Consider the following 24,722-nt stretch of genomic DNA (forward strand, 5'->3'; position numbering starts at 1 on the left):
CTTGGGCAGATCATATATCCATAGACAATATTCGCAAAGCTCACGGTAATATCTTAATAACTTTAATTCATATCATTATATGTCTTAAGTTTAAATTCTCCCTAGATTTTTTAAAACTAAATCCTACCTGTTCCTGAATTGTCCATCCTCGGTTGCCGTAATTACTAGGGTGATACAAACGGTTGCTTGTTGCCATGGTAACTCTGTGGCAGACAAACTTCTCAAACCTGTTCCCTTCCCTGTTGCTAATAGCATAACCAGGACTCAAATGGAATAAACAGCAGCAGCTTGCAAACTTTATTATTTGACATTTGACAGAAGGTAAGAATGCGCGCGTCCCGTAGTCCAGCCGCCGTGTTTCCCTTACTGTAACGTTAGTCCGTTTAGCTGATAGCTTCCTACCACAGTGTTAGCCAAACACCATCGATGTGGTGTTTAGCAAGTGAGCCTGTAACATGTTTCAGCTGGCTGAAATTACAAATCTGTGATAAACGCCAGGCAGTCACCATGAAACGTTTTTTATACGTTTTATAGTTTGTAAATATCTACATAAATGCCCTCTTTCTTTTTCCAGTCATGTTAGCTGAGGCTCGGGGTCCTGACCCCTTGGTTTCAGGAGCGCCGTGGAAGCCATCTACCGCTGGGAAGGATATCAAAGTAACCAGCTTAAAGTTTGAACAGAAACGGCTTGGCAAAATTTTACTTAACCATCCATCCATCCATTTTCTATACCGCTTATCCGTCAGGGTCGCGGGGGGGCTGGAGCCTATCCCAGCTGACTACGGGCGAGAGGCGGGGTACACCCTGGACTGGTCGCCAGTCAATCGCAGGGCCAACACACAAAGACAGACAACCACACACTCTCAAACTCACACCTAGGGGCAATTTAGAGTAGCCAATTAACCTAATATGCATGTTTTTGGTATTGTGGGAGGAAGCCGGAGTACCCGGAGAAAACCCACGCAGGCACAGGGAGAACATGCAAACTCCACATAGAAGGGCCCAGACCGGGATTCGAACCTGGAACCCTCTTGCTATGAGGCGACAGTGAATTTTACTTAACCTATATTCTAAAATTTGATAAGCTTATATCCTATAATAAACAAAATGGTTCATGAGCCACGACAGTCTTTGTCTATATCTCTCAAAAAGCTGCTCCTTTTAATCAGCTTGTTTCATACAGGTTGCTACTGAAGGGGCTATGGCAAAGAGGATGCGCCATACAAGTTCTTATTTAAATGTACCACAGTTAACATAAGATTATTTTTTTGGGTCCTGAAACAATTAGAATAGTTACATATTAGCTGGTTTCTGTTGGTGGACACTGCAACAAAATAATGTTTAGCTCATCTAAGTATTATGACTTGTTCTGATGTAATGACACATAAAACATACTATCCCACAATATATCCCACATTACTTCTGAATTACGCCTTTATAACATGGCTATCAGCATGGCTGTCTGGTGTCAGATAGTGTCAGAGTTTTTGTTCATGTCTTTGGGGCTTTTTCTGCAGTTTCTTGAAAAGTAATTTGTCTATGTCTTTTCCCAAAACTTTATCTTGTGCAACACCCACCAGAGGCAACACGATGGAAAGCACCAGCGACAAGCATCTAGCCAAAGAAGCTGCTTCTTAGGGTTGGAAATGAAGTCAGAGCTCGTCTGGGAGGACTGGGACCTGCAACGAGAGTTCACAAAAACATTAGTGTTAAAGAATATTCATAGCAAGCTGCAGAAGCTACATGTCAGGTCCCACAAACACACATGTGCATACAAACATGTAACCTCATTTGTTTACATAAACGCAAACAGTTACAGGTAACTGTTTATGATAAAATCCACATATCAACAAGCTGTATTGTCTTTGCCCCTAACAGGCCTCCAGTGTCCAAGTTTTTCACCATCTCGATTGCCCAGACCGTTGTTCTCAGCCCAGGGACCTCTTTCTCCATGCCAGTCACCTTTAGACCACTCCAGAGGGTAACATGCCTTAAACTTATACAGAATCTATTTGTAGATATTATCATTGATTTTTATAGTACTGTGACCCATGGTTGTCAAATAAGTTTGCAGTCTCATTATTAAAAATTGTCAAGTGATTAGGCTGAACAGGTGATCAAGATTACAGCAAAAAAAAGACACTTCTAGGTCATCATTGTTTTTTTCTTTGCAATAGTTTTACTTATTTCATGTCCTCTGTCTTTGTTTGTGTGTCTGTCTGACCGCTTGGGACAGTGTGAATATGAAGACAGTATTGAGTTTGAAGGTAAAGATGGCAGCTTTCAAGTATGCCTCCGTGCCACCATTCCCTGTCATGCCCTGGAGGTGCCAGATTCTGTTCTGCTGCCGCTCTGTGCTGTTCAACACTCCTCACATACTACTTTCCATCTCAGAAATGTCAGGTACGTATGAGTACGTTTTAGACTAATGCAGGAAAGTAGGAGACACAATTAACCTGGGGATGAATCAGGAATAAAGCTGAGTGCTTTGTACGACTGTAGAGTTTGGATATTCACGTTCTTATGTGTGTGTTTGTGATTTGTAGTAAGAAGACAGAAAAATTATGTCAAACCCTTTACTTCCCTTTCACTTCTTGTCACTCTTTAATAATAAACTCTCTAATAAATCCCACTATTCCTTTCTTTTTTTCCCCCATTTTTCTGCATACTCCTCTTTCCATAGTAAACTCCAGACATGCTTCCAGTGGGAGTGTGCGCCACCATTCCAGCTAAGGCCTGAGCAAGGTCTATTGAAGCCTGGCCAGGAGTGTCATATCACAGTGGTCTTCCAGCCACAAGAGGCACTGGTGTACCAGCAACAAGCCTTCTGCAGGTTTGGAGAAGACATGGACAAGGCCGAGAGCTGCTGTGCTGTGCTCTTGGAAGGACTAGGTACTATAACTAGCAGATGCACAGATTTTTCACAGGTATACAGTTAGTTGGATAGATTTGAAAGGTTACCAATTAGCCGTTATCAGCTTTGACTGCATGGGCAGACACATAATCAGTACCATATACTACCTAAACAATGACTGTCAGGGACACTGTTTGTGATCCATATGTAAAAACAGAATTATAAATTCAACCATATGGTAATCAGGTATACAGTACAGTATTATCAAAAATCTGTTCGAAACGAGATGAGGAGTAAAACAGAGCCAGTATTCTCTCACTTGCCTCTTGTCTTGCCTCTGCTTTCCTTTTCAGCCAAGTACCCATGTCTTCAGCTGAGAAGTCCAGGTGCCAAGGATAAAAAACAAGACTGTGGACCAGTGCTGCACTTTGGCTCTGTGGTAGTTGGCCAAAATTTGCAGAAACACTTTGACATCTTCAACCCTTCCCCTGTGAGGAGTGCACAAACATAAACAAATGCAAATGTACACTCTCAATTGACCTTCACTCTTATTTTTATTTACTTGACTCTCTTCCAGGTAACTGCGTCTTTTTCTCTTTCCCGACTGTCTAATTTGGTGCCTTTGTTGGGGTCAGAATTCAGCTGTGATGTGACCAAGGGTAAGGTGGCACCTGGTGGATCATTACGGGTTATGGTCACCTATACGCCTGCTGTGGTGGATACTGTCTCTATTGAGTACTTATCTCTAAAATGCAGAGGGGCACTCAAGGAAACTCTTCTTAAACTTTCTGGAAACTGTGTGGGTAGGAGACACAGAAAGTCACACACATGCACAATCTAAAAATGCAACTCAGAATTGTGAATTAGGTACATGGGTAAACAATATTTTTCTTTTTTTTTAACTAGGTCCCAAAGTTTCATTGTCCTCCTCTGTGGTGGACTTTGGCTGTGTTGATGAAGGAGGAGCAGTTGTACAGACAGTGGAACTGATTAATTCTTCACCCGCTGAGGCTATCTACCAATGGGACATTGACTGCAATGGGCACAGTGTGTTCAACATCCAGCCAGCAAGTGGCACTGTGCGCCCGCATAGCCATACCACACTAAAGGCAGTCTATAGGCCCACACAGCCTATTGCACATCACAGAAGAGTGGCGTGTCTCATTCTGCACAGGGTAGGAGCCAATATGCAGAAACAAACATACTTACAGCACAGGCACAAACGTCTTCCAAACCCTTCATTTTGTCTACTTACCTCATTTCCCCTGAAGGACCCCATGTTCCTTGACCTTATTGGTACGTGTCACTCAGAGCTGCAGCAACCAGCCATACTGAAACCTGAGCACCTGGTTCTGTACAAGCTTCAGTGGTACCGCAGACAGGACCTGGTAGACACTCCCAGTATCAGTGAGCAGGGGGACAGACAGGGAGTGATCGGTCCTCTAGAGGAGGTAAGGTGTCAAAGAGAGATGAAAGATGTGCAGATTTTCCTGTTCAAGTATTCAAGAAACCATTAAATCCCTTATGAACAACAGATATCATGAGTAAAGTACACAGTATAGGATCAGTATTGTTTCTTTAACTCTTTCTCTGTGTCATTTTCTTGCAGTTACACCAGAGACCAGAAAGTGCTGGTGTTGCATCCAGAACTCCCATGGAGGAATATTACCAATCCTGCTTGGGGTGGTTTGACCCACTCTCCTCCAGTTCTGCTTTATCATCTCCACATGTGTCTGTGGTGCCCGGTGAACTACTGTTTAATCACAAAATGTCCTCCTCATTGTCAACTTCATCCACATCCTCTCATTCTGTCTCCATCACCAACCATACCAAGGGGAAGCTGAGGTAACCCAGCAAGCACTGGACTGTGGCTTCTCACTGTGGCACTACACGCAAACATTTTGTTTTTGCCTCTGTGGAACTTGACTTGACTAGTATGTCAGTTTTATTGCTTTTCTCGCTCAGTCTGGTTTCTGGTGCATGTGATTCTTCTCCAGCCTGGTGTGGACTGCTGCCCAAGACTCTCCATTCTCTGTATCTCCCTTCTCATGTGACCTGGCTCCACTGAAGTCCACCTCATTCAGAGTGAACTACGACCCCAAGCAGCTCAATACCCTACACGCAGCGCAGCTCGAGTGCTTTGCATACTATAAAGTAATGTGTATCATCGAGAGATGCTGATTTTCTTTTCTCAACAGACGTATGTCCATTCTCTGCAGGCAAATTCTCTTTTGTCTAAAGAGAATTTGTCGTGCAACAAATTTTTCTGCTAGTCTGTCCTCTTACTTCTCTGGATTCTACAGGATAATCACCACATGGAGGAGCGACTGCTGTGTCCACCCTGGTGTGTGACCGTCAGAGTCATAGGCCACTCCTTTCAACCAGGCAAAGACCACTTCATCCCATGTTGCTCCCTGAAGCCCTCTCGAGTGGTGAGACTCAAGCACTAGAAAGAACACAAATGCTAAAGTATATCTTTTTCTTTCTTTCTGTGTATTTACTTGCCTCCTCTGTGAAGTAGTAAGTGAAATATTTTATCATTTCTAGGTGTTCCCAGCACTCAGTGTTCTGTCATATCGGATGGTGCTCCTTCAGAATAGTGGAGACCTGCCCCTCACATTCTGCTTGGACCACAGCTCAAACCCTTCTTTGGCAGAATCTGTGTCTGTAGTGCCGAGCTGTGGTTTGATCCAGCCCGGCAACCACCAAATCCTCACCCTCAGAACAACTTCCACAGAAGACAGTCCCAAGCAGGGCTTCAGTGTACACCTTCAGCTCAATGCAGCTGAACACACAAAGGTACTAGAATACACACAAACATAGAGGGAGAAAAACAGTAGCGCTCAGCACATGGCTCTTGCAGCTTTTTCAATCTGTGCATCTGTGCTTGTGTCCTTTAGGAGCTGACAGTTGTCAGTGTGTTGGAAAAGCTGTGTGTGTCTCTGGAAGGAGATGGTATCTTATATTTCCACCCAACAGCGGTGGGCTCACGGACAGAGCGCTCCCACCACATCAGAAACCTCAGTCAGCTACCTCTACGGTTGATAGTGATTTTTGTTCCAGTGCTGTGTTTATGATATTTTTCAGTGTTAAGTTTGTAATCTGGATTTATCTCAGAATCATTAATGTTGTCTATAGCTTGCTTTCTGTGAATGTCCTTTATGACAGATTCCAGTGGAGCATTCCAGAGCCAGACCAGGAGCTTATCTTTGTTGAACCAGCTGCTGGTGAACTGCATCCCAATGAGAGCTCAGTGAGAGACTGATAGTGTGATTACATATATTTACAGAGACTGTGCCACTGATCAGAACAAGAATTTTCTTACCTTTTTTTAAAATCAGTTGTCTTGACTCATTGGCACTACAGGTTCAATTATGGTCCTTCAGCCCACTGGCGGAAAAAGCCTACACACTCAAACCCACTCTCACCTTCTGGCCGATGCAGACACCTGGATGTAACAAGTCACAACTTACCCTTAAAGTGGTGGGAATGGGCTCTAAAGGCTTCATAGAGGTTCGGATGTCTTTGTGTGATTCTATGTGTATGTCTTCATGCTGGAATTGCATGTCAGTTTGGAAGTTTCCAAATTTCCACTGCTGTTGTACTCACCATTTGGAGCTTGAATTGCAGAACTAAGCAGTGTGTGGATGTTTGTTTCCTTCCCAGGCAGAGAAAGCAGTTCTGGATATTGGAGATATTCTGGTTGGAAGCTATCGGTCAATTGAGATTCCGCTAGTGAACAACAGCCCTTGCCCTGTTTCCTTTTGTCTGTCTGTAGAGCAGATACATCTGGATGAGGAACCTATTTATGAGTCTGAGGCTGTGCCAAGTGGTATTCACTTTTGTTCACCTTATTTTTCATGTTACATGTACATGATATGCATTTGTTAGTAAGGAGAATGAGGAGTCTTTGCTGTCTGTCTCGTATGTGTAACCAAAATATTGAGTTTTAGAGTCTAAATATGTCCCATCTGGCCCCTGCTAGCCCTACAGCTGGACTGTGAGAGGGGAACCATCACCTCACACTCCACAATGCTACTTCGATCCACTGCCAGACCACACAGACGAGCCCAGTACTTGTGGATCATCAGCTACCAGACATTGAATGCCAGCGGTAGATAGCAAAGACAAACGTGATAAACCTAAATATATTCTGCCATTGCTAATTTGCTAATTGATAATTCCTGCTTTCTCGCTTTTTATATCTGCACTTGTCTCTCCCCCAGGGTTTGTGTCATCCCCTCCCCAAGCACTTTGTGAAGTGCAAGCTAAAGGCGTATTTCCCACCTTAAAGGTGATTGACGCATGCGGTGGTGGCAGTGTCGACAAACTTAGCAAGGTGCATCTCTGGAAGCTCTTCTCATTGGACAGCCTCAATGAACATCTGTTCTCCAACCCCTCTCCTGTAGAACTCACTTATAAAACCCCCACCAGGCACAGGTTGAGTAACTGTACTCAATTGTTTTAATCCACAGTCTTTATTTATTGAGAATTGAATGATGCTTGCATAGTAGACATCTCTGGAGTTTAACCTTGTCTTTGCATCCTGTTTCTAGTTTGCATTCTTCTCCTTCCACCTTCACTAAAACCGTGTTGGATTTCAACTTCAGTGCTGCCCCCGTGCTTTCAGACCCCTCAACTTTTGTGTTGATGTTTCACAACCCTGGTTCTATCCCTGTGGACTGGTGAGTCAAGAAAGCAGATTATAGAAAATGCAGTCAGTCCAAATCAGAGATAACTGAGATAAATTTTTATATGTGTAGAGGATTACAGCATGCAGTCCAGTATAACAGACCAGCCTGTCATATATAACATAATCATTTTATCATTTTACTGATGTTGAATGTACACTTCATATACACTTCAAGCAGAGCTTGATTTTGGGCCTTCACTTCATTTCACTTTTAGGGCATTCTTGTTTCCAGAGGACCAACAGATAGAATTGGAGTATTGGGCAGAGACAGGAGAGTTTAGCAGCACAGAGCTGTGCCAAATGAAGGTCAGTGATGTTTTTTTTTTTTAAATCTAAAAGTATTGAATGATTTTAAATGTAACAGTGTGATTGAAATTACTGACATTCACATATTTGAAAATATGGTCATTTTGTTTGTACATGTGATTTACAAAGACACAAAACACAGATATCTTTATCTCACTGGCAGGTTCAGGACAACCATCTGTTTAACATTTCTCCTCGTTCTGGAACTTTAGTCCCTGGCCAGCAGAGGGCAGTACACTTCAGCTACAGGTCAGACATCACTGCAAGAATGCAGCAGTACCGCAGAGAGAGAGAGAGAGAGCTTCCTAAAATCAATATTAATTGAGCTTTTAGCTATTTATTAAATTATTCTGACACGGGAGGGAATTCTATACAGATTATGTTTTTCTTGGCAGAATGCAGCTCTTCTACACATCATATTACACTAATAAAGTGTTTCAGAAATAATCTAAGCTTTGTTCTTCACAGCCATAACTTTCCTGGGACAAATCGATTTCCTGTCGTATTCAAACTTTCTTATGGCAGAGAACTCTTGGTGAGACAGAACTCCACATTTACACAAGGCTACACAACATAAAAATAATATCTGTTTGACTATACTGATAGAACCAAAATTCAAATTTCAATAGTTTCTTTTCTGTAATTAACTGAGGTAGTGCTATTCTACAGTTTTCTTTTTTGTTTTGAAAAAACAGTAATATAATATATGACCAAGTACCGTGAACTCTTTATATTTAATAAATATTTTTTGTTAACTTAATGTGCTTATGTTGAGGTCTGTGTGCAGATAAACTTTCAGGGGGTGACGGTGGAGAGAGACAGACCGTATGTCCACTTTGCCTCCAAGCGACATGTCTTCACTCCTGTAACTATTGGTGGCTGCACTCCTCCGAGGCAGGTGTGTGTTTCCTTTCTTTTGGAGGGGAACACCGGGTTCAGTTAGATCTACTAAGTAGCAACTGACCACCAGTTCTGGAATAAATTTTTGTCCTATTATCAACTTAAGCCATTTTATCTTGAGACTTTTGTATGTATTTGTTTGTGCTGCAGGTGTGCGAACTACACAATGGTGGTGCAGTGCCAGTCCGTTATGAGGTGGACCTGGCTGTTTTGGCTCAGCTACAGGTGGACAACTTTAACCATCCGGTGCTGTGTTGCCTCAGCCCAAAGGGAGAGGTTCCACCTGGGACGACTGCTATGCTGGAATGGATCTTTTCTCCACTAGAGGCTAAGATGTACCACGTACGGATCAAGCCAAACTCTGCCTACCCTCAGTCGATCTCTTACCACTGACCCATTAAGCCCTTCATACAACTGGTTTTGGGTAGCTTTGATTGTTGGCACCATATTTCTTTAAACTGTACTTGTTTTCTCTGTAGCATTACAATCAAGCTGGAACAGACACTCTGAACAACAACATAAATTAATAAATTTATTCAGAATAATGACACATCCATCCATATTAACCACTTGCAAAATATGCTGTGATTTTAAGTCATATCTGCTTTTGTGTATCACCAGATGGATATTCCTATTCATGTTCAGGATGGTGACTCCACTCTGGTGAGGTTTGAAGGATGTGGATTAAATTCTCCTGCACTGGGTTCCAAAGACTCCTTCAATGATAGTGATACTGAGGCATTGGAACCCTGCGTCCAGAGGCTGCCCTTCCCAGGACAGGTAAGAGTAGTTCTTGTCTTTTTAAATCATGTTTTCATTTAAGTTAAATCTGCTGAATACCAGCATCCCCTCCTTAGAAGTTTTTGTTATTTTCACCAGGCCATGCCCCCATACACACCTGGTAGAGATCTGTACCATTTGAGATTGTATGAATTCCACTCAGTGTGTATATATATGTGTGTGTGTGTGTGTAGGTAGTATTCCTGTCTGAGGACACCGTCTCTCTAGGCAACATCCCTGTGTGCTCACGATCTTCAAGAATCTTCTTCCTGACTAATGTGTCCCACACAGACACTGTCGTCTATACATGGGACAAGAGCAATCAGCAGGTACAGGAAGGTGTAGTATGTCACTGGAGAATAACATTTTATATGTGTGTGTGTAAATGTCACCATTCTGAGGAAGAAACAAACAAATCTGCCCACTTTGCACTGGATTGTATGTAACAGACCACACAGATACACACAGGTTATATATCAGTGATTCTGCCGTATTTTTCTCCTTTGGTTATTTCGTTAAGATTGACATAAAGGCTCTTTGTTCAGGTGGTGCAGATCCATCCAGAGCGAGGGAGTCTATGTCCAGGGGAAAGTGCCCTGTGTGTCCTTACCTTCACTTCTACTGACTACCCCACTTGCTATCAACTAGATATCATCTGTCAGGTACCACAGCAGTGCATCTAAAACTGCATTAACTGTTACGTTTTGTAAATTTAAGTCCAATATTCAACAAAATGTTTGTCCTGGTTTGCAGATTATTGGTTAAATGTATGCTTTTCCGTAAATTATAGATGATACACATTCCCTCTCCTCTCCCCTCCTCTCCTTTCCTCTCCTCTCCAGGTTATTCAGGAAGCTGCACTGACTCGGTATCATGATGCTTTGCAGTGTTGGGAGGAAAAAAAACAGAGACAGCAAGATGAATTCACTATCACAGACAAAAATCTTACAGAAAGCCAATTAGTTCTGACAGATGAGGTCATTTTTCAGTTTCTAAGCCATGATTTGGACTGAGATGTGATTGTCTTCTTCTGCATATTTACCTTTTGTCTTATCACAGGAACTTGCTGCAGCTCCAGTAAGAAAAGGACCTCCACTCAGGAAATATAAGGTGGTCCATGTACTGTAAATATAGGTTTTTTAGTGTAATTAAATTCATTTGTACACATGCGGTATAAATGTGACTTTTAGAGTTTATATAAGGCAGAGCTTCATTTTGACCGTACTTTCATGTCTAACTGTCTCTTCCCTCCAGACTCTTCCTCCTATCTGTACCAGTGGTAGCTGTGAACCAGTAGCCACTGTATGTACAAAGGTAACAAGAGCTGAGCATCGGGCACAACGGGAAAAAGCAACAGTATGGAGGCGCCCTAAACCCCCCCAACCTGCTAAGCTGCACCTGGGTGTTACAGCACACTCCTATGGACTTCTGGAGTACATTAAGTACTTCCCTGACCAGTTCAATAAGCACTATAGGTAAAATATTATTTCATCATTTACATTTACAGACAGACTGAACTCTCGCAACTTTTACATAGGAATGTCCTTTATACATGTGTATACAGAAACTTCTAAGATGTAGGAATTTGCGATCCCTGTTTCGAATTCAGAACCTCATCTCCATTCTTAATGTAGTAGAAGAAACCTTTTGTGTGTTGTGCTGTCTTCCTAAGATGCCTCCAGTCAGTCATGTCCCAACAACCTGAAATCACTTTTTCAAGCTCGTCCGTCCCTGCCCGTTTGTCTTCACAACATGACCTTGAGAGAGACATCACCACGCACGTACTCATCTCTCTGCTCAGGTAACACTCATCCTGACATCCAGTTAAATTTAAATTCAGACGTCCACTCTGACCGACAATCTGGAGTCAACTTACCTGATTGATATTACATGGAGTTTTGCCCCAGCTTGTGCCCTTCTACACAAGATAACCAGGATGACTGAGAATCTAGACATACGTGCCTTACGTGGAGTTTTGTAGTAGCTGTTATGTAGATGCTTCTAGTTTGTTCAGTTAACAACTTTGTTTGTGTATGTGCTTATGTGTCTTCCTCTCTCCCTTGCCAGTGGCATACTTGATGATCCTGCCTTCACGCAGTCTCTGATGACTTCCGCATCCAAGCCCATCACCTACCACCCACCTTTTCCATCCTCTTCACCCCAGCATCAGATTCTGTTGAGTGAGACAATGGCTGAGCAGAGGGAACAGCACAAAGAAGTGGACAGTGAAGGGACTGCAGGATGTTCGGGAAACAGGCCTCAAACACAGGAAACACTGTTCAGCGCGCATGTGCCTGCCGACATAAGTGAGAATATTTTACTGAATACCCTCCAGAACCTGATGATGGAAGCTGTCAGAGGAGAGCTTGTCCTCACAGCACACCCACGCTTTGTTATCCTGCCACCTGTTTCTACCAGGTGAAGAGAAACACATTGCACACTCACACACCTGCAGTAACACCAGCAGTGTCACCTCCTTCCTATATTTGTTGCATTATTCAGAAACACAATATTACACCAGCAGATTAACAGTCTGGGTGTTCCATTTGAACCAGAGGGAAGTCCAAAGCTGTGGCTGAGGAGGAGGGAGAAGACCTGCAAAACAGAGAGGAACCAGCAGCGTTTTAATCCTCACCGTCTACCCAACTTCCAAGAGGTCCGTTTCTTTCTAATGTGTTCATTAAAGTCAAACTTAGATTTTCTGTGTTCTGTGACACATGACCCTGTAGCTCTTCTGTATCCCACTCAGCGCCATCCATCCTTTTTTCCTCTGAACCCTCAATTTACGAGGATGCCGTATATACTAGAATTTGTTTCTTGTTGCATTTATGTGACGTTTTGTACACGTGTTAGACAAAGCTGAAGCAGTAAAACTTACAAGATTAAGAACTGTGTATGTGTGAGCATAAAAAAAGGACAGAAATATATTTAAATATTGACTTTGTTTGACTTCACAAATAGTACAGCAAAACACTGTTTACCAACAAACATTTGTACTTTACTTTTTGCATATCAGGTTTAGTCCTCTCATTTTTTAATCTTAGACCTTAATTACATTTTTTCACGGTGTTATTACATTTGTCTTCCTGATCAAATCAATAGCAGTCAGTTGCAATATGGGTTATGGTACAGCAGGGGAATGTCTTCATAGCTGCTATTCATTGGCTGATAAAAGTAAATCTATTCTATATTTTTTCTACAATAGATATCGGTTGAAATAATTAGACTTTGCGTGCTGTACATGTTGTATTAATTTTCATGCTTAGAAGAATCAATCAGCAGACCAAAGGATAGGGTTATCGTACATGTTCAAACATTAAATAAAAGTATATTCTATGTAACGTTCCTACATCCCATGTACATTTCACTTCGATTTTGAATATTATGTCTGGTAAGTGAGGTTACGTTTCTTTTCCTACCCAAATAGTGCACAAAAAAGCACACAGAAGACAAAGGCTGGAGCCACATCACCACTCACTCCCTCAATATTTACATCTTATATTTTGCATTCAAATTAATCAAATTAATAGTCACTATTGTTAAATATGTTAAATATGTTAAATGGACGTTAACAAAATAATGAATTCAACAGCAGAATACAAAAATGACCAGTATTTTATCAAAATGGTGCTTCCTGAACTAAGTCACTGTAACTGTAGCCTTTAAAATATTTCTAAATTCAGGTTCTAAGGTGCACATATGAGAGATAGAGTCACACAAATGGCCTGAGAAGTAGCATTTTAAGCATGTTGAGACTAACCCTCTCTAGCAACAGCATTTCATTATTCAGCTTACTCTTCTTAAAATCATTTAATAAAGACAAATTACTGACATTCAATCTCTTCATTCCAATAAGACAGCTTTGACATGGGCTACCATGCCTTGTGTCTTCTTCACATTGTACAATCACTCACCCAAGTGCCCGTACTAATTCACTAGAAAATTGGCTGAGTTGTACAGAAACATTTTGCTTCTTGCACTCTGTTCTTCTTCTTGTGAGCTGCCATGAAAAGTGAATTTCCCCCGCTGTGGGATCAACAAACTTCATCTTATCTTATCTTAAAAGTCCCTAAGGAATTTTTGGTTGAGTTTGTACCCAGCTTCTTGGGGGACATGACACTAGTGACTGAACTTGAAGATGGTGGGATAGATCTTGTTGTGAAGATATTGGACCCGTTCCTCCTGTGTTCTCAGATTCTCAAACTCAAAGTATGGGATCTGGAAGAGAAAAGAAACAGAGATCTCTTTGAGTATTTTATTGGCAACCAACTTTTCTTGGAATAACTGCGCCTTGATGCGCAACATCGTCAAATTTTCTTGACCTGTTTCTTGACAGTGGAGCTCACAATGAAATTAAACACCACTCCATGAATTAAAAATTAATTAATTAAAAAGTTAGAGGAAACATACTGGATAACATAACTGTACAGTTCACCAAGATGACGCTGCAAATTAACAGAACTGTGGTGCTGAAATGCAGTGATCTTTGTGGAAATAATTTTCTCAAGCGTACCTGCACCACCTCATAGCCCATCCTGCGGAGGTGTCTCCTTTTAGTGGCTTCCTTTCCCAGTAGGTGTTTTGTGTTGCTGGAGAAGCGGCTTTCACCATCCAAGCACAGTGCCATCCTACACAAGGACAAGAGATGGAAATGAATGTTTGGCGAGTTAGTCTGATCTTTATTCTTTAAACTGCACATGTCACTGCACTGTCTTACCTTTTGTAAGTGTGATCCCACTGAGACAGAGGCAGGACATATCCCTTGTCATCCAGGCATATTTCCACATCTAAAAAAGCAAAACAACACGGTATCTGTGAGTACAGAAAGAGCAACAAGGTGCGATAAAGCAAGCAGAGTTCAGGTTAGCCACTAACCAAATGAGCCACGTGGTGAAATCTTTTTTGAATTTTTGCATTAAATTGATATTTCCTCATTTTGATCATTTAGTTGTATGGTTATTACTTGCCGGGCTCATAGCACAAAATTTTGGACCCTGTACACAGACCTTCTCTATGGCTCCTCATTCTAGTATTCACAGGAGCACTGTGCTTACCTATAGTGTATCCAGTCGGAGTTAAAATCTTGGTAGAGTAAAACTTTCCCCCCAGCAGTTTTGTGAGTGACCTTTTGACCTGTTTATACAACAGACTCTCCATAGGCGTTTCAAAGGCCTCATCCACAGAGGAAAACTTCTTCATGTGGGGGAAGTGGGGCAGTCTGGGACCCTGACAAGGCGGGCATTAAGGAGAGTTCAATATTGTCATTTTTCAATAAGGCAAATGAAAAAAACAATGATTATGCTTAATTCACTGGCCAGCTACTGTAAATACTCTGTGACTTTATTAGGTTCTGAGATGCTCACCCAGTAAGAGCTGCACTCTAATATGGTGGAGAGATGGAGCTGTGTCAGTTGTCCCCATGCATTTCTGTCCAATGGTTCTCCCTGTGCTGTATAAGACAGACAAGGACAGCTTATATCACAGACATTACATACATACTGCACACTAACACGTTGTACATCCACCTGCTATAGATGAATAGCTTCTGTATAACAGCTTTTTTTTTTTTTTTAGCAACAAAAACTACTGCAAATATTAAAACATCCCTGAGAGTGGCACACCTGTACAAAGTAACGCAACCCAATACAACTGTTAGTTAGTTAGTTAGGGTCAACTGTCATTAAGTTTGCTTTCTTAATGCCTACATTATTCACATATTTTAAAATATCTTGAATTCACTTTAAAAGTAAATGTAACAAACAAAAACTGCAAACTGCAAACTTGATAAAGGCAGAATTCATGGTGTGCCGACATTTGACGAAGGACACAACCGATCCCGACACTCGTGTCCGTTCTGTATCCTCCTCAGACAGGAAGGAACACCTGATCGAAGGACAGCGTGACAAACCTTCTTTCTCGCTTTACACATACCTTGCAGTCTCTGTAGGAAGTACGGGCTAAAGACTTTGGACATGAAGTTGAGGGGGAAGCGTTCCAGGTGGATGCAGGCGTGCAACACCTCTATCAGACAGCGAGGCTGGAACTGGGAAAACCTTGCTGACAAAATGCTCTCCAGCTTCTTGAACATCTGGCTGGAGCACTGAGGAGTAAAGGACAGACTGATTAGAACAGTCTATTTTCAGTAGTAATGGACACTATGTTTCTAAAACTAACTGATCATCCTTAAGTATTTTGACTATTATTAGCTTTTAAATGGATCCATAGTTGCAGATGTGTATCTTCCAATAATCAAATACACTTTATATACTGCTGATTCTGTTGTACAGTCTTTGATTTCTATGTGTCACACCTTGTGTTTAAGTTATGCTTTGTCTTTTAGTTTTTAGTCCATGTGCCGTGTTTCATGTTGTCTTGTCATGTGTTTTCATGTATTAGGTTCTACGTTTTTGTCATATCCTGTTTTATTTTGAAAGCATCACTTCCCATATGTGTCTGTTTCATGTAACTTTGCTTTGGTCTATCATGATTTCTTTCTCCTCCCTTAATATGTTTCACCTGTCTCTTGTTATGTTGTCTATTTAGTCCTCGTCTTCCCCGTCACTCTTTGTCAGGTTGTTGTTTTGTCTACATGTATCCAAGCCGGGATTTTCTTGTCTCGTCTCGCCATGTTTTTGCCACAGCTTTTTGTAGTTTTTTTTGTTGATCCAAGCACCACAGTAAGTGTGTGCAAGGTTTTTTGAGTTCTTTGATTTAAATAAAAGAATATTGTTTTAGGACCTCGGCCTGCCTCCCAATTTGAGACTCTGCATCGGGGTTCAGCTCTCTGCATCAGCAACGCCGTACTTTGTGACAATATGCAGTGTTACAGCATCACAGCTAGCACTCACCTGTGGCAGATAGTTGAGTCTTCCCATAGCGACTATCTGTCTGGCTATCTGAAGGGTGGTGTGCCTTTCAGCATGGCAGACAAAGTTCTCAGCCACTGCCTCAAAGATCAGCTCGGAGCGGCACCTCATTTGCAGACAGTACTCCATGACGGTGCTGATCACCTCCGGATCACACTTTTCCAGCCTCCCTGAACATGCACAGAACACAACTTCCAGATTAATATTGAATTTTGTTTTGTGCTCATTTCTGCCAAGCAGCACAAACATCCTTGTGACTCAAAAGAGACCATGTGTGAAGAACACTATGAAATCTGTTTGCATAAGCCCATTTGAGGAAAGTAAATCCCACCTGGGAGGTGTTTCTCCATAGCAGCCAGGAGCTCTTCATCGTGCTGTCCCAGGATCATCAGTGCAGAGAGCACTTTAATAACTTCACTGTCGCTGAAAGCTTTAAAGACCCGTGATGCTCTGTGACTCAGACACAGTACCAAGGAGATGGCCTGAGAAAACAAATATCATTAACATCCCCCAGCTTGCATTTACAGAGCATTAATAAACATTTAGGTGTGAGAAAATAGCGAAATCTCATGCCACATAACAAATCAAGGTGGCTAAGAGGTGGCTGCTTGACCTACCTGCCTCTGTGGTAACTTCAACAGGGACTGCAGTATATCGCTGACTTGACCAGCTTTCAGTTTGTGGACTAGCCTCTGAGTGTGCCTGTGCAAAGTGGACAGCATGAGTGTCTGCTGCTGGCTGGCAGGACTGTAACACAGAGCGAGCAGAGAATAAACTCTGGCAGCCTCGCTGGGAGAGATGATGTCCTCTTCTACAGCAACACCTAAGGAGTCCAGGACCTCTTTCACCATGGCTGACTGACTGCCTTCCAGGGCGTATGCCACCTCACCCATGTGGCAGAGCTGTGCCACCCCGATGTCCCTGTTGGAGAGGAGCTCCAGGCACTCATTTATCAGTCTCAGGACTAGAGGGCTGTGGGCGTCCAAGCCAAATTCAACACATGCTCCGAGTAAAGTGGCCAGTCCCTCTGCCCTGTCATTGCTGGGGAAGGCTGCCAGCTTGGAGCACAGCTCAGGGATCCCCTCCCCTGTAAACAGAGACTGGATACTGACTAGTGCAGCTGCATTGCTCTGTGGTTTGGTGTATGGGCTGTATGGAGAGGGGTGTGGGACGGATCTAGGTGGCATCCGTATGCCAAGCTGGCACACGGTCACTTCATCCTCTCTTTTCCCTGGTCTGGGCACCGGGGTGGGGAGACGGGCTGCTCTCACCTGCTGGACCACCGCTGCGTCCACGTGCGTGCCGTGAAAAGTACGCACGTCAGTTACTCGCGCAAGTTGCGAAACTACAGTCCGGCTGGCAAAATCGCCATCAGAGCATCTGCCCACTGGACTGCAAAGGATCACACCACGATCTCGGGGAAAACAAGCGGAGGTGTGCTGACACGCCGCTCTGACTGACGATGAGATACAGGCGACGGACTTCATTGTGGTATCTTCCTGTCTCAGCAAACCACACTGACAAGAAAAGTCGCCGTTAGTGCTTTTACATGATTTTACACACAGCGTCCAACTTTGTCAAGTCAACAGACGGGCGAAAGACAGCAAAGAAAATGAATGGAGTAGATTTGTACTCATATAATTTTACACTTAGTTATTAGTGAAATAAACTGAATTAACAATGTAATTTAACTCTGTCTTTCACAATGTAGACGACTTACCTTCAGCGTGACTGGAGTGTTATGAAGCGGTGCTGCGACATGTTACAGAACTCACCCTCAGCGTTTGGTAATAGGTTGTGTAAGACATGTGCTGCCACCATGTGGCCGGTCGGTATACTGCAGGCGAACTGCACGTTATGTAGTCTGCTCAAAATCTGCCGCTCTGACGGGGAGGCGAGGAGGGACAACTAATGCACAACTAAAATACTGCACAATTAGCAGATAGCAGATAAATAATAAAAATCACTTGAATTTTTCAGTTCAGTAAGTTAGTAGGACTTTCACTGACATAAAGGCTGAGACCTTTTATTTATATCTGAATCGTTTCAACTTCCCGGTTCTGTAGGCAGTTTCTACAACAGCTTTTACCAATTCCCACAAGATGGTGCTATACACAAACAAACTGTCTCAGCTCATAGTTCACACTGACGTCCTTAAGTCACAACTGAGCTTAATGTTATCCACATTCTGTCATTTGTTTTTATCAGATAAATGACAGGAAATCACAGATTGTGCTCTGATATATACTGTGTCTGAAATGCAGGTGTTTTAGGCTTGCAGAGCACACGTTTAGGTAGAAAATCTTTGCATGTTTTTTTTAATGAATGACTTAATGAATAAGGTTGTGCTTCTGTTGATCTGTTTGGAAACAAGATCACAGTTAGCTAAGACATTAAGCCCTCTACACCCTCTAAACACAGAAAGACTACTGAATTGTTAAAAGAGGGAGGACTTGATGAGCACAGATCCTGATATTGGAGTTTTCAGTGCTGAAATGTGCTCCTGTTAGAAAAGTGTGTGCGCCTAGTGCTGTTTGTGTGCACATGTGTGGCTGGTGAGACACAGCAAAGGGAACGAAGGCTGATCCAAAAGTCATCTGCACCCCATATCTCAGTGCCGATCTGAGTGCGAGTCCCTGTGTGCGTGCGTGTGTGTGTGTGTGTGTGTGTGTGTTACCCATCTGGCTGGTTCCCCCTCTATCTCTTCGCAACACCACAAAGCCCTCTGGACACAAGTTGGACAAAGAAGAAAGAGTAAAAAGACCCAGAGCTTTCAAATGGAGAGCATGGCAGAGTAGATAAGATCTGTTATAATAAAGTTACTGTTCTGCCGGTAATGCTGATGAATCACACAGCATAGTCACTCCGTGTGTGTTGGGAGAGGACAGTAGAAGAGTGAGTATAAAATTATGTAAGTTTTCTTTTCTTGAGAAAATATATCTGTGTTGCTATCATAAATCTTACTACACCTCCTGTATGTTTCCATGGACGTTAAAAAAATATTGCAAAGACGAAACTTCCTAGTGCTAGTGAGTGAAACTGGCAAAAGTGTTGGAAACTTACAAAATGTTGTTAACACAGTGGAAACACATGCTGACACACACATCTATCCACATGCACACCAAGCGTTCAGGAATAGCATCTCACCAGGCTTTGGCTAAAATCTAATCTAATCATCAAAAGTTCAGTTGTGATGTTATCATTAGTCACAAATGGATGTGACGCATTTGGAGAACACGTCCGCTCTGTCCCCGTCCCGCCTAACTTATTGCTGCTATTGGATTAAAAGTAACACAGTCCAAATGGTTAACTTTGCCGGGAACCCAACTCAATCACATCAATACTCCTGTGTTTTGAAACTTGACAGAAGATGTTAAATTGTTTCGTCTCGTGATACTAAATTCAAATTCTTAAAAGATCCAAAACATTTAATCAGTAAAGGGGTTATAAGGTTTACGCACAGTCAGGACTTCTCATGTCCCCAGCTCTGATTCTGTTTAAAAGGGACATTTAGCTGCTGCAGGTTTGATGTCATAAGCTGTAAAAACGGCCTGGGTGCCCTCTTAGGCAGCTGTTCTCATTATATTGTCCACCCCCACAAAAGCTATTCATAGAAGGAGTATTCAGATCTCTTACTTAAGTAATAGTAACAATACAATCATTAAAAATGTATTTAAAAGTTTTACATGAAAATGACTCATATTAAAAGTGTTATATTATTATCCAGCCATGCATCCATCCATTGGCTATACTCACTTATCCTGAGAAAGTGTCTGCAGGACAGATTTTCACAAACACATCTATAGCCACATCAGAGTCTCCCATATTATGTTTAATCATTTGATTATCATTGTTATTGCAACATGTAAACACCATTTTTGCTCTTTTAACCTTTTTTCTAAACTGTTGGGCAGTTCAATCTGAAAGAATGCATCATATGTTATTAGCTGATATTATATTTTACCTTAAAGGTACCCTATAGAGTTTTGTAAACAAAACATTAATGTTTGCAAGCTTGCACTTTTCTTCTTCCTGCTTTTACTGGCAAATTGCCGCATATCGCCACCTGTAGGTTAGTGGTATAGCATGAGTCCGTTGGCAGAGCATACATCACGTCGCCCATGCGCTTGTGCACATCCGTACTTGTTTACATGCACTGGAGCGGCCGCAGCAGGTGCCCTCTTAAACATGGCTCAGCTGTCAAGAACTCCACAGGTCTGCTTTGATCTGTCAACTGTACCTGTCAAATAAATATAGAAGGGCAAAAAGTGAAATAATTCCCTCTGACTCACTTCCTTCTAGTGAAACACACTTACTGAGTAAATGCAGTTAGTTACATTCCACCTCTGCTGCGGGGTCCAATTCTTGATTAACTCGATCAAGACTATCAAAGAAAGCTCTTGTAAATTTATAATATGAACTGAATGTAAAAGTTTTTTTCAGTCTTGTGTTTTGACTTTGGTTTTTTCTTTGTAGCTCTGCCTCTAAAGCAGTGAAATAATCCTCCAAAAGGGTGTAACAAGAGATGAATTTATAGGAGCATGCAGCAAAATGAATGACAGTTTGCTAAACTTGAGGGCAAAAACTTGAAGGCTAAGCACAGACACACCATATTGTGTGTTTTCTCCTCTTCTTTCTGCCTGTGTACAAATATGGAGATTCTATCCGATATCACTTGAACAATTCAAATTCCTCTGGCAATTCATGTGATGTCAGTTAGACCTTAAGGAGAACAAATCTGTACCTGGTTCACTGGAAGCTTCAGGTTTAACTCCTTATCATCTCTGTGGAGTTACAGTTTATTCTTCCAGATAACTGGTCAATTCCAAGTGTCTGCATGTTGCTGAGGTCCAAATAATGTGTGTCCAATTATAATTGGGTCACTGAACTGACATTGGACCAACCCAATGAGAGACAAAACACAGGATATATCTGAATCACACCAAATGATGAAGCTTTTGTTGACAGATTGCAGCCATTCTCAGAGAGAGGCAGTTGTCTGGAACAGGGTTTACTTTCATTACTTGCTGTAACAAGACCATAATTTTGCATAGCCTCAGTTCCTTCCTCTCCAAAAACAAACTTTCTGCTCCTGGACATGTAAAATCATGTGGCAGCAGGAGGTATCAATATTTTATACCACAGCCTCTCACACTTTGAGTGTGTGTGTGTGTGTGTGCCAGTTATGAAGGTATTTCATGAACATGCCTTTCTCCTGGGGATTCCAAGGATGACTGTGGTTTGTTTTAAAAAAAGGTTAGGGCCATCATGTGTTTCTGATTTAGATCTAATTCAAGTTGTCACATAAAATATTAGCTCTGATGGGATTTCTACTCATTTTCGATCATAACCACCCGGGAATGTGTTTTGTGGACTTTATGGATTGGGTGAGGCATTTTTCTGTGGAAACAAAAGGGCACACGTGTGGCACAGAGAAAGAGAAAGGAAAAGAGTAGGAGGGTGAAAGAGAATCACATCCAGAGATAGGTGGTGCATTCTGGCAGACAGTAGGAATCCATTTCACGCCCAGATGAAAGCAGTGTGAGAGGGGGAATGTGTGTGTTGCCTGTGTATGATAGGTGTGGCAGGACAGGGGTTAGGCCTGTTAGCTTTTCCTACGTGGAGGAGGGAGGGAGGGAACACTTCATAACCCTGACCAATGCTCTCTCAATTCAATCAGTGACAGACCCAAGGGGAAACCATAAGTTATTACAACCAATTTTAGTATTTAGTATCAGTTTTTTTTCTGTTCAGATAAGTCTTCTCACGCAAGATTGTATGACACACTGCAGTATAATAACAATGTACACTACATGGACAAAAGTATTGGGATACCTGACCTTTACACCAACAGGGACTTTAATGACATTGCATTCTAAATACAACTAAAGACAGCTTTGCTGCCACAACAGCTTCCAGCCTTCTGGGAAGATTTTCTACAAGATTTTGGAACGTTTCTATGGGAATTTTTGCCCTTTCACACAGTAGAGCATTTGTGAGGCCAGACATTGATGTTTGACCAAAATGCAAGCTTACAATCTCCACTCCATTTCATCCCAAAGGTGTTGGATGGGGTTGAGGTCAGGGCTCTGTGTGGGCCAGTCAGGTTCTTCCACACCAAACTCATCCAACCATGTTTTTATGGAGCTTTGCTTTGTGCACTGGGCCACAGTCATGCTGGAATAGAAAAGGGCCTCCCCTAAACTGTTGCCATAAAGTTGGAAGCACAGCATTGTCAAAAATGACTTGGTATGCTGAAGGATTAAGATTTCCCTACAGTGGAAGTATAGGGTCAAGCCCAGTCCCTGGAAAAACAGCCCCATCCTGATACTTTTGTCTACATAGTGTACCAGAACAGTATATCCACTGTGGCACTGTTTACCACGTCCACCATCGTAGTTAAGCACGTTAACATCTTCTAATTAGCACTGAACACAAAATATATCTGAGTCTGATGATGCTAAATATTCAGACCTAAGACACATAAAAGGCTGCACCAAATTTTATGGAAATCCATGCAAACATTTTCAAGATATTTTTTCTCAAATCGAAAAGTGTCACGCTAATGGCTGTGTTGGAGGAAAAGTAAGTCTCATCACTGGGACCATGAATCCATCCATCAAACATTTGTTGAATTGTTTCTTTCTGGACCATGCAATGCTGTGAGATCATGAGTCCAACCTTTGTCATGTCACAAGTAAATTCCTGTTTCACCCCTGACATTCCTACGCAATATCACAGGCCTATATTTCACCCCTTTCATTCCGCAAAATATCTTACAAAACAAAACCAATATTATAAGTTAAATGTAATGACTGAAAAATGCACTGTTGGCAGCTCTTATTGAGGCTCCTGTATCTATCAGGGCGTTCTCCTTTACAACACTGAAATAAGTCCCTACAGATGTATTATACATGCTGGAAGGACAAGTCACATATCTCTACTATGAGTTATGTGATTGAAGAAGATGAAACAGCCAGGGAGTAAACAACTAAGGGGGATTTAGGTTGATAACAAATCTGTATAAGGTCAACATAGCATCATGGGAAAAAGAGGGGATGAGGACAGCGAGACGACCATTAAACCAGGGCACTCTGGTTCCAGCTCCTGTGTTGGACAGCATTTGTCCTGCTGAAGTACCTTCGAGCAGGAATCGCTCTTTTTTTATTAACAGGCAGAGAGGAGCACGAGACGCACTTAGAGGACCACACTAGTGGTTTTAGCGCATTAACGACAAATCTCTTCCATTGTTCTGGACTGATTTATTACTGAGTAGGCACCCAAATGATTTCAACTCACTCTATTATGAAAACTTGAATTACTTCTGGTTTGAAACTGGTAATTTACCACGCTGAACCTATTCTTTGTCAAACTTACGTCGTAAGTGTGTGGTAATGCAGTCTTGACTATTTTGAAAAAAATCCATCATTTGGCGCGTTTAACTCCCTCAACATTTTTCATGCAAAATCTGTATGCGCATATGGGTTTTATTTGCAAGCAAAATGGTCTGTAAATGAGTGAAATGCCTTTTGCTTTCACTACACACAACATACATGATTAAAACACTGACCCAGTCATTTGGAGGAGTTCAGCGCACTTAAGTGGCTAAAACTGTGGTGTTGAAGTATGGAGTTGCACGTAGACAAATGCATGTAATGTACAACATGAATCTACTGTATGTGGGCTGATGGCCATCTGGTTAGGGGCTGTGGAGTGTCTACTCCCAGCAGGCAACTAAAGCTGTGAGCCAAGACCCCAGGCCCAACACCCTGCCGGACTTTGAAATCAGATCTTTATTGTCCATAAAGCTGCAGCCAAGTATGAAGAATCAGCCCTCCCTAACAAAACACACTCATCCAGCAGAGAGAGGGACAAGATGAGACAGAAATCGGGGGTGAGTGAGACACAGACAGAGAAATGGAGAAATTGGCGAAGAAAGAGAAGGTAAGGTGGTTGAGAGAAGGAGAACAGCCAGTACAGAACAATGGTCCTGCTTATGCTCATAGTTATTTATAGGTCACTGAGAGATAACTCAATTTTCATAACTTTCTAATTTTGGTTGGTCCCTGTTCACATGTCAATACAGAACTCTCCACACAGATGCACTTTTTCCACTGTGCTCTGCGAAATATTCACCTTGTTTTGAGTGTCCAGTAAGTGAGATGAGCAAAGGAGATAGAGGTAAAGACAGAAAGAGAATGTATGAAAGGTCAGCATAATGATACAGGTTTGAAATAAATGAACCAACAGTTTATATGCTTGTAGGAGGAATCTGATTTTAAGAAACCAAACCAAACCAAAATAAATTTTTGCTAAAATAAAA

At 42.0% G+C, this 24,722-nt stretch overlaps 2 protein-coding genes across 9 annotated transcripts; one reads left to right on the forward strand and one right to left on the reverse strand.

The window, feature by feature from the left end:
- The first annotated feature begins 170 nt into the window (after positions 1 to 170).
- cfap65 (cilia and flagella associated protein 65) lies at positions 171 to 15,597 on the forward strand. Of its 7 annotated transcripts, none has more exons than XR_006844710.1 (36): positions 171 to 321; positions 575 to 657; positions 1,581 to 1,750; positions 1,879 to 1,981; positions 2,237 to 2,403; positions 2,684 to 2,892; positions 3,208 to 3,344; positions 3,432 to 3,657; positions 3,761 to 4,029; positions 4,126 to 4,305; positions 4,464 to 4,699; positions 4,852 to 5,008; positions 5,158 to 5,286; positions 5,402 to 5,653; positions 5,755 to 5,894; positions 6,023 to 6,107; positions 6,221 to 6,367; positions 6,521 to 6,686; positions 6,840 to 6,968; positions 7,081 to 7,294; positions 7,411 to 7,539; positions 7,763 to 7,853; positions 8,017 to 8,102; positions 8,322 to 8,388; positions 8,629 to 8,751; positions 8,904 to 9,095; positions 9,375 to 9,533; positions 9,728 to 9,862; positions 10,079 to 10,195; positions 10,376 to 10,510; positions 10,593 to 10,643; positions 10,788 to 11,008; positions 11,206 to 11,334; positions 11,601 to 11,951; positions 12,055 to 12,189; positions 15,472 to 15,597. XR_006844710.1 is itself a non-coding variant. In XM_046404444.1 (36 exons), exons 2-35 carry the CDS (start codon positions 577 to 579, stop codon positions 12,159 to 12,161), a joined length of 5,256 nt encoding a protein of 1,751 aa, XP_046260400.1. In that variant the 5' UTR covers positions 171 to 321; positions 575 to 576; the 3' UTR covers positions 12,162 to 12,189; positions 15,472 to 15,597. The 7 variants fall into 7 exon arrangements, 6 of the variants coding, with proteins under 6 accessions (XP_046260400.1, XP_046260402.1, XP_046260403.1 ...); XM_046404444.1 differs by having other exon boundaries at positions 12,089 to 12,189; XM_046404446.1 differs by lacking the exon at positions 15,472 to 15,597 and having other exon boundaries at positions 12,055 to 12,247.
- Positions 12,457 to 18,263, reverse strand: LOC124067252 (FAST kinase domain-containing protein 3, mitochondrial-like). 2 transcript variants are annotated; one of them, XM_046404450.1, is made up of 10 exons: positions 18,120 to 18,263; positions 17,017 to 17,916; positions 16,731 to 16,881; positions 16,382 to 16,569; positions 15,465 to 15,633; positions 14,897 to 14,982; positions 14,588 to 14,759; positions 14,251 to 14,320; positions 14,047 to 14,161; positions 12,457 to 13,751 (listed from the first exon to the last, which is right to left on the reverse strand). In XM_046404450.1, the coding sequence occupies exons 2-10, from the start codon at positions 17,884 to 17,886 to the stop codon at positions 13,653 to 13,655; spliced, it is 1,920 nt and encodes a 639-aa protein (XP_046260406.1). In that variant the 5' UTR covers positions 17,887 to 17,916; positions 18,120 to 18,263; the 3' UTR covers positions 12,457 to 13,652. The 2 variants fall into 2 exon arrangements, with proteins under 2 accessions (XP_046260406.1, XP_046260407.1); XM_046404451.1 differs by lacking the exon at positions 18,120 to 18,263 and having other exon boundaries at positions 17,017 to 18,107.
- Between the last annotated feature and the right edge of the window lie 6,459 nt (positions 18,264 to 24,722).

This window comes from Scatophagus argus, chromosome 11 (assembly GCF_020382885.2).
Source record: "Scatophagus argus isolate fScaArg1 chromosome 11, fScaArg1.pri, whole genome shotgun sequence".
Taxonomy (NCBI): domain Eukaryota; kingdom Metazoa; phylum Chordata; class Actinopteri; family Scatophagidae; genus Scatophagus; species Scatophagus argus.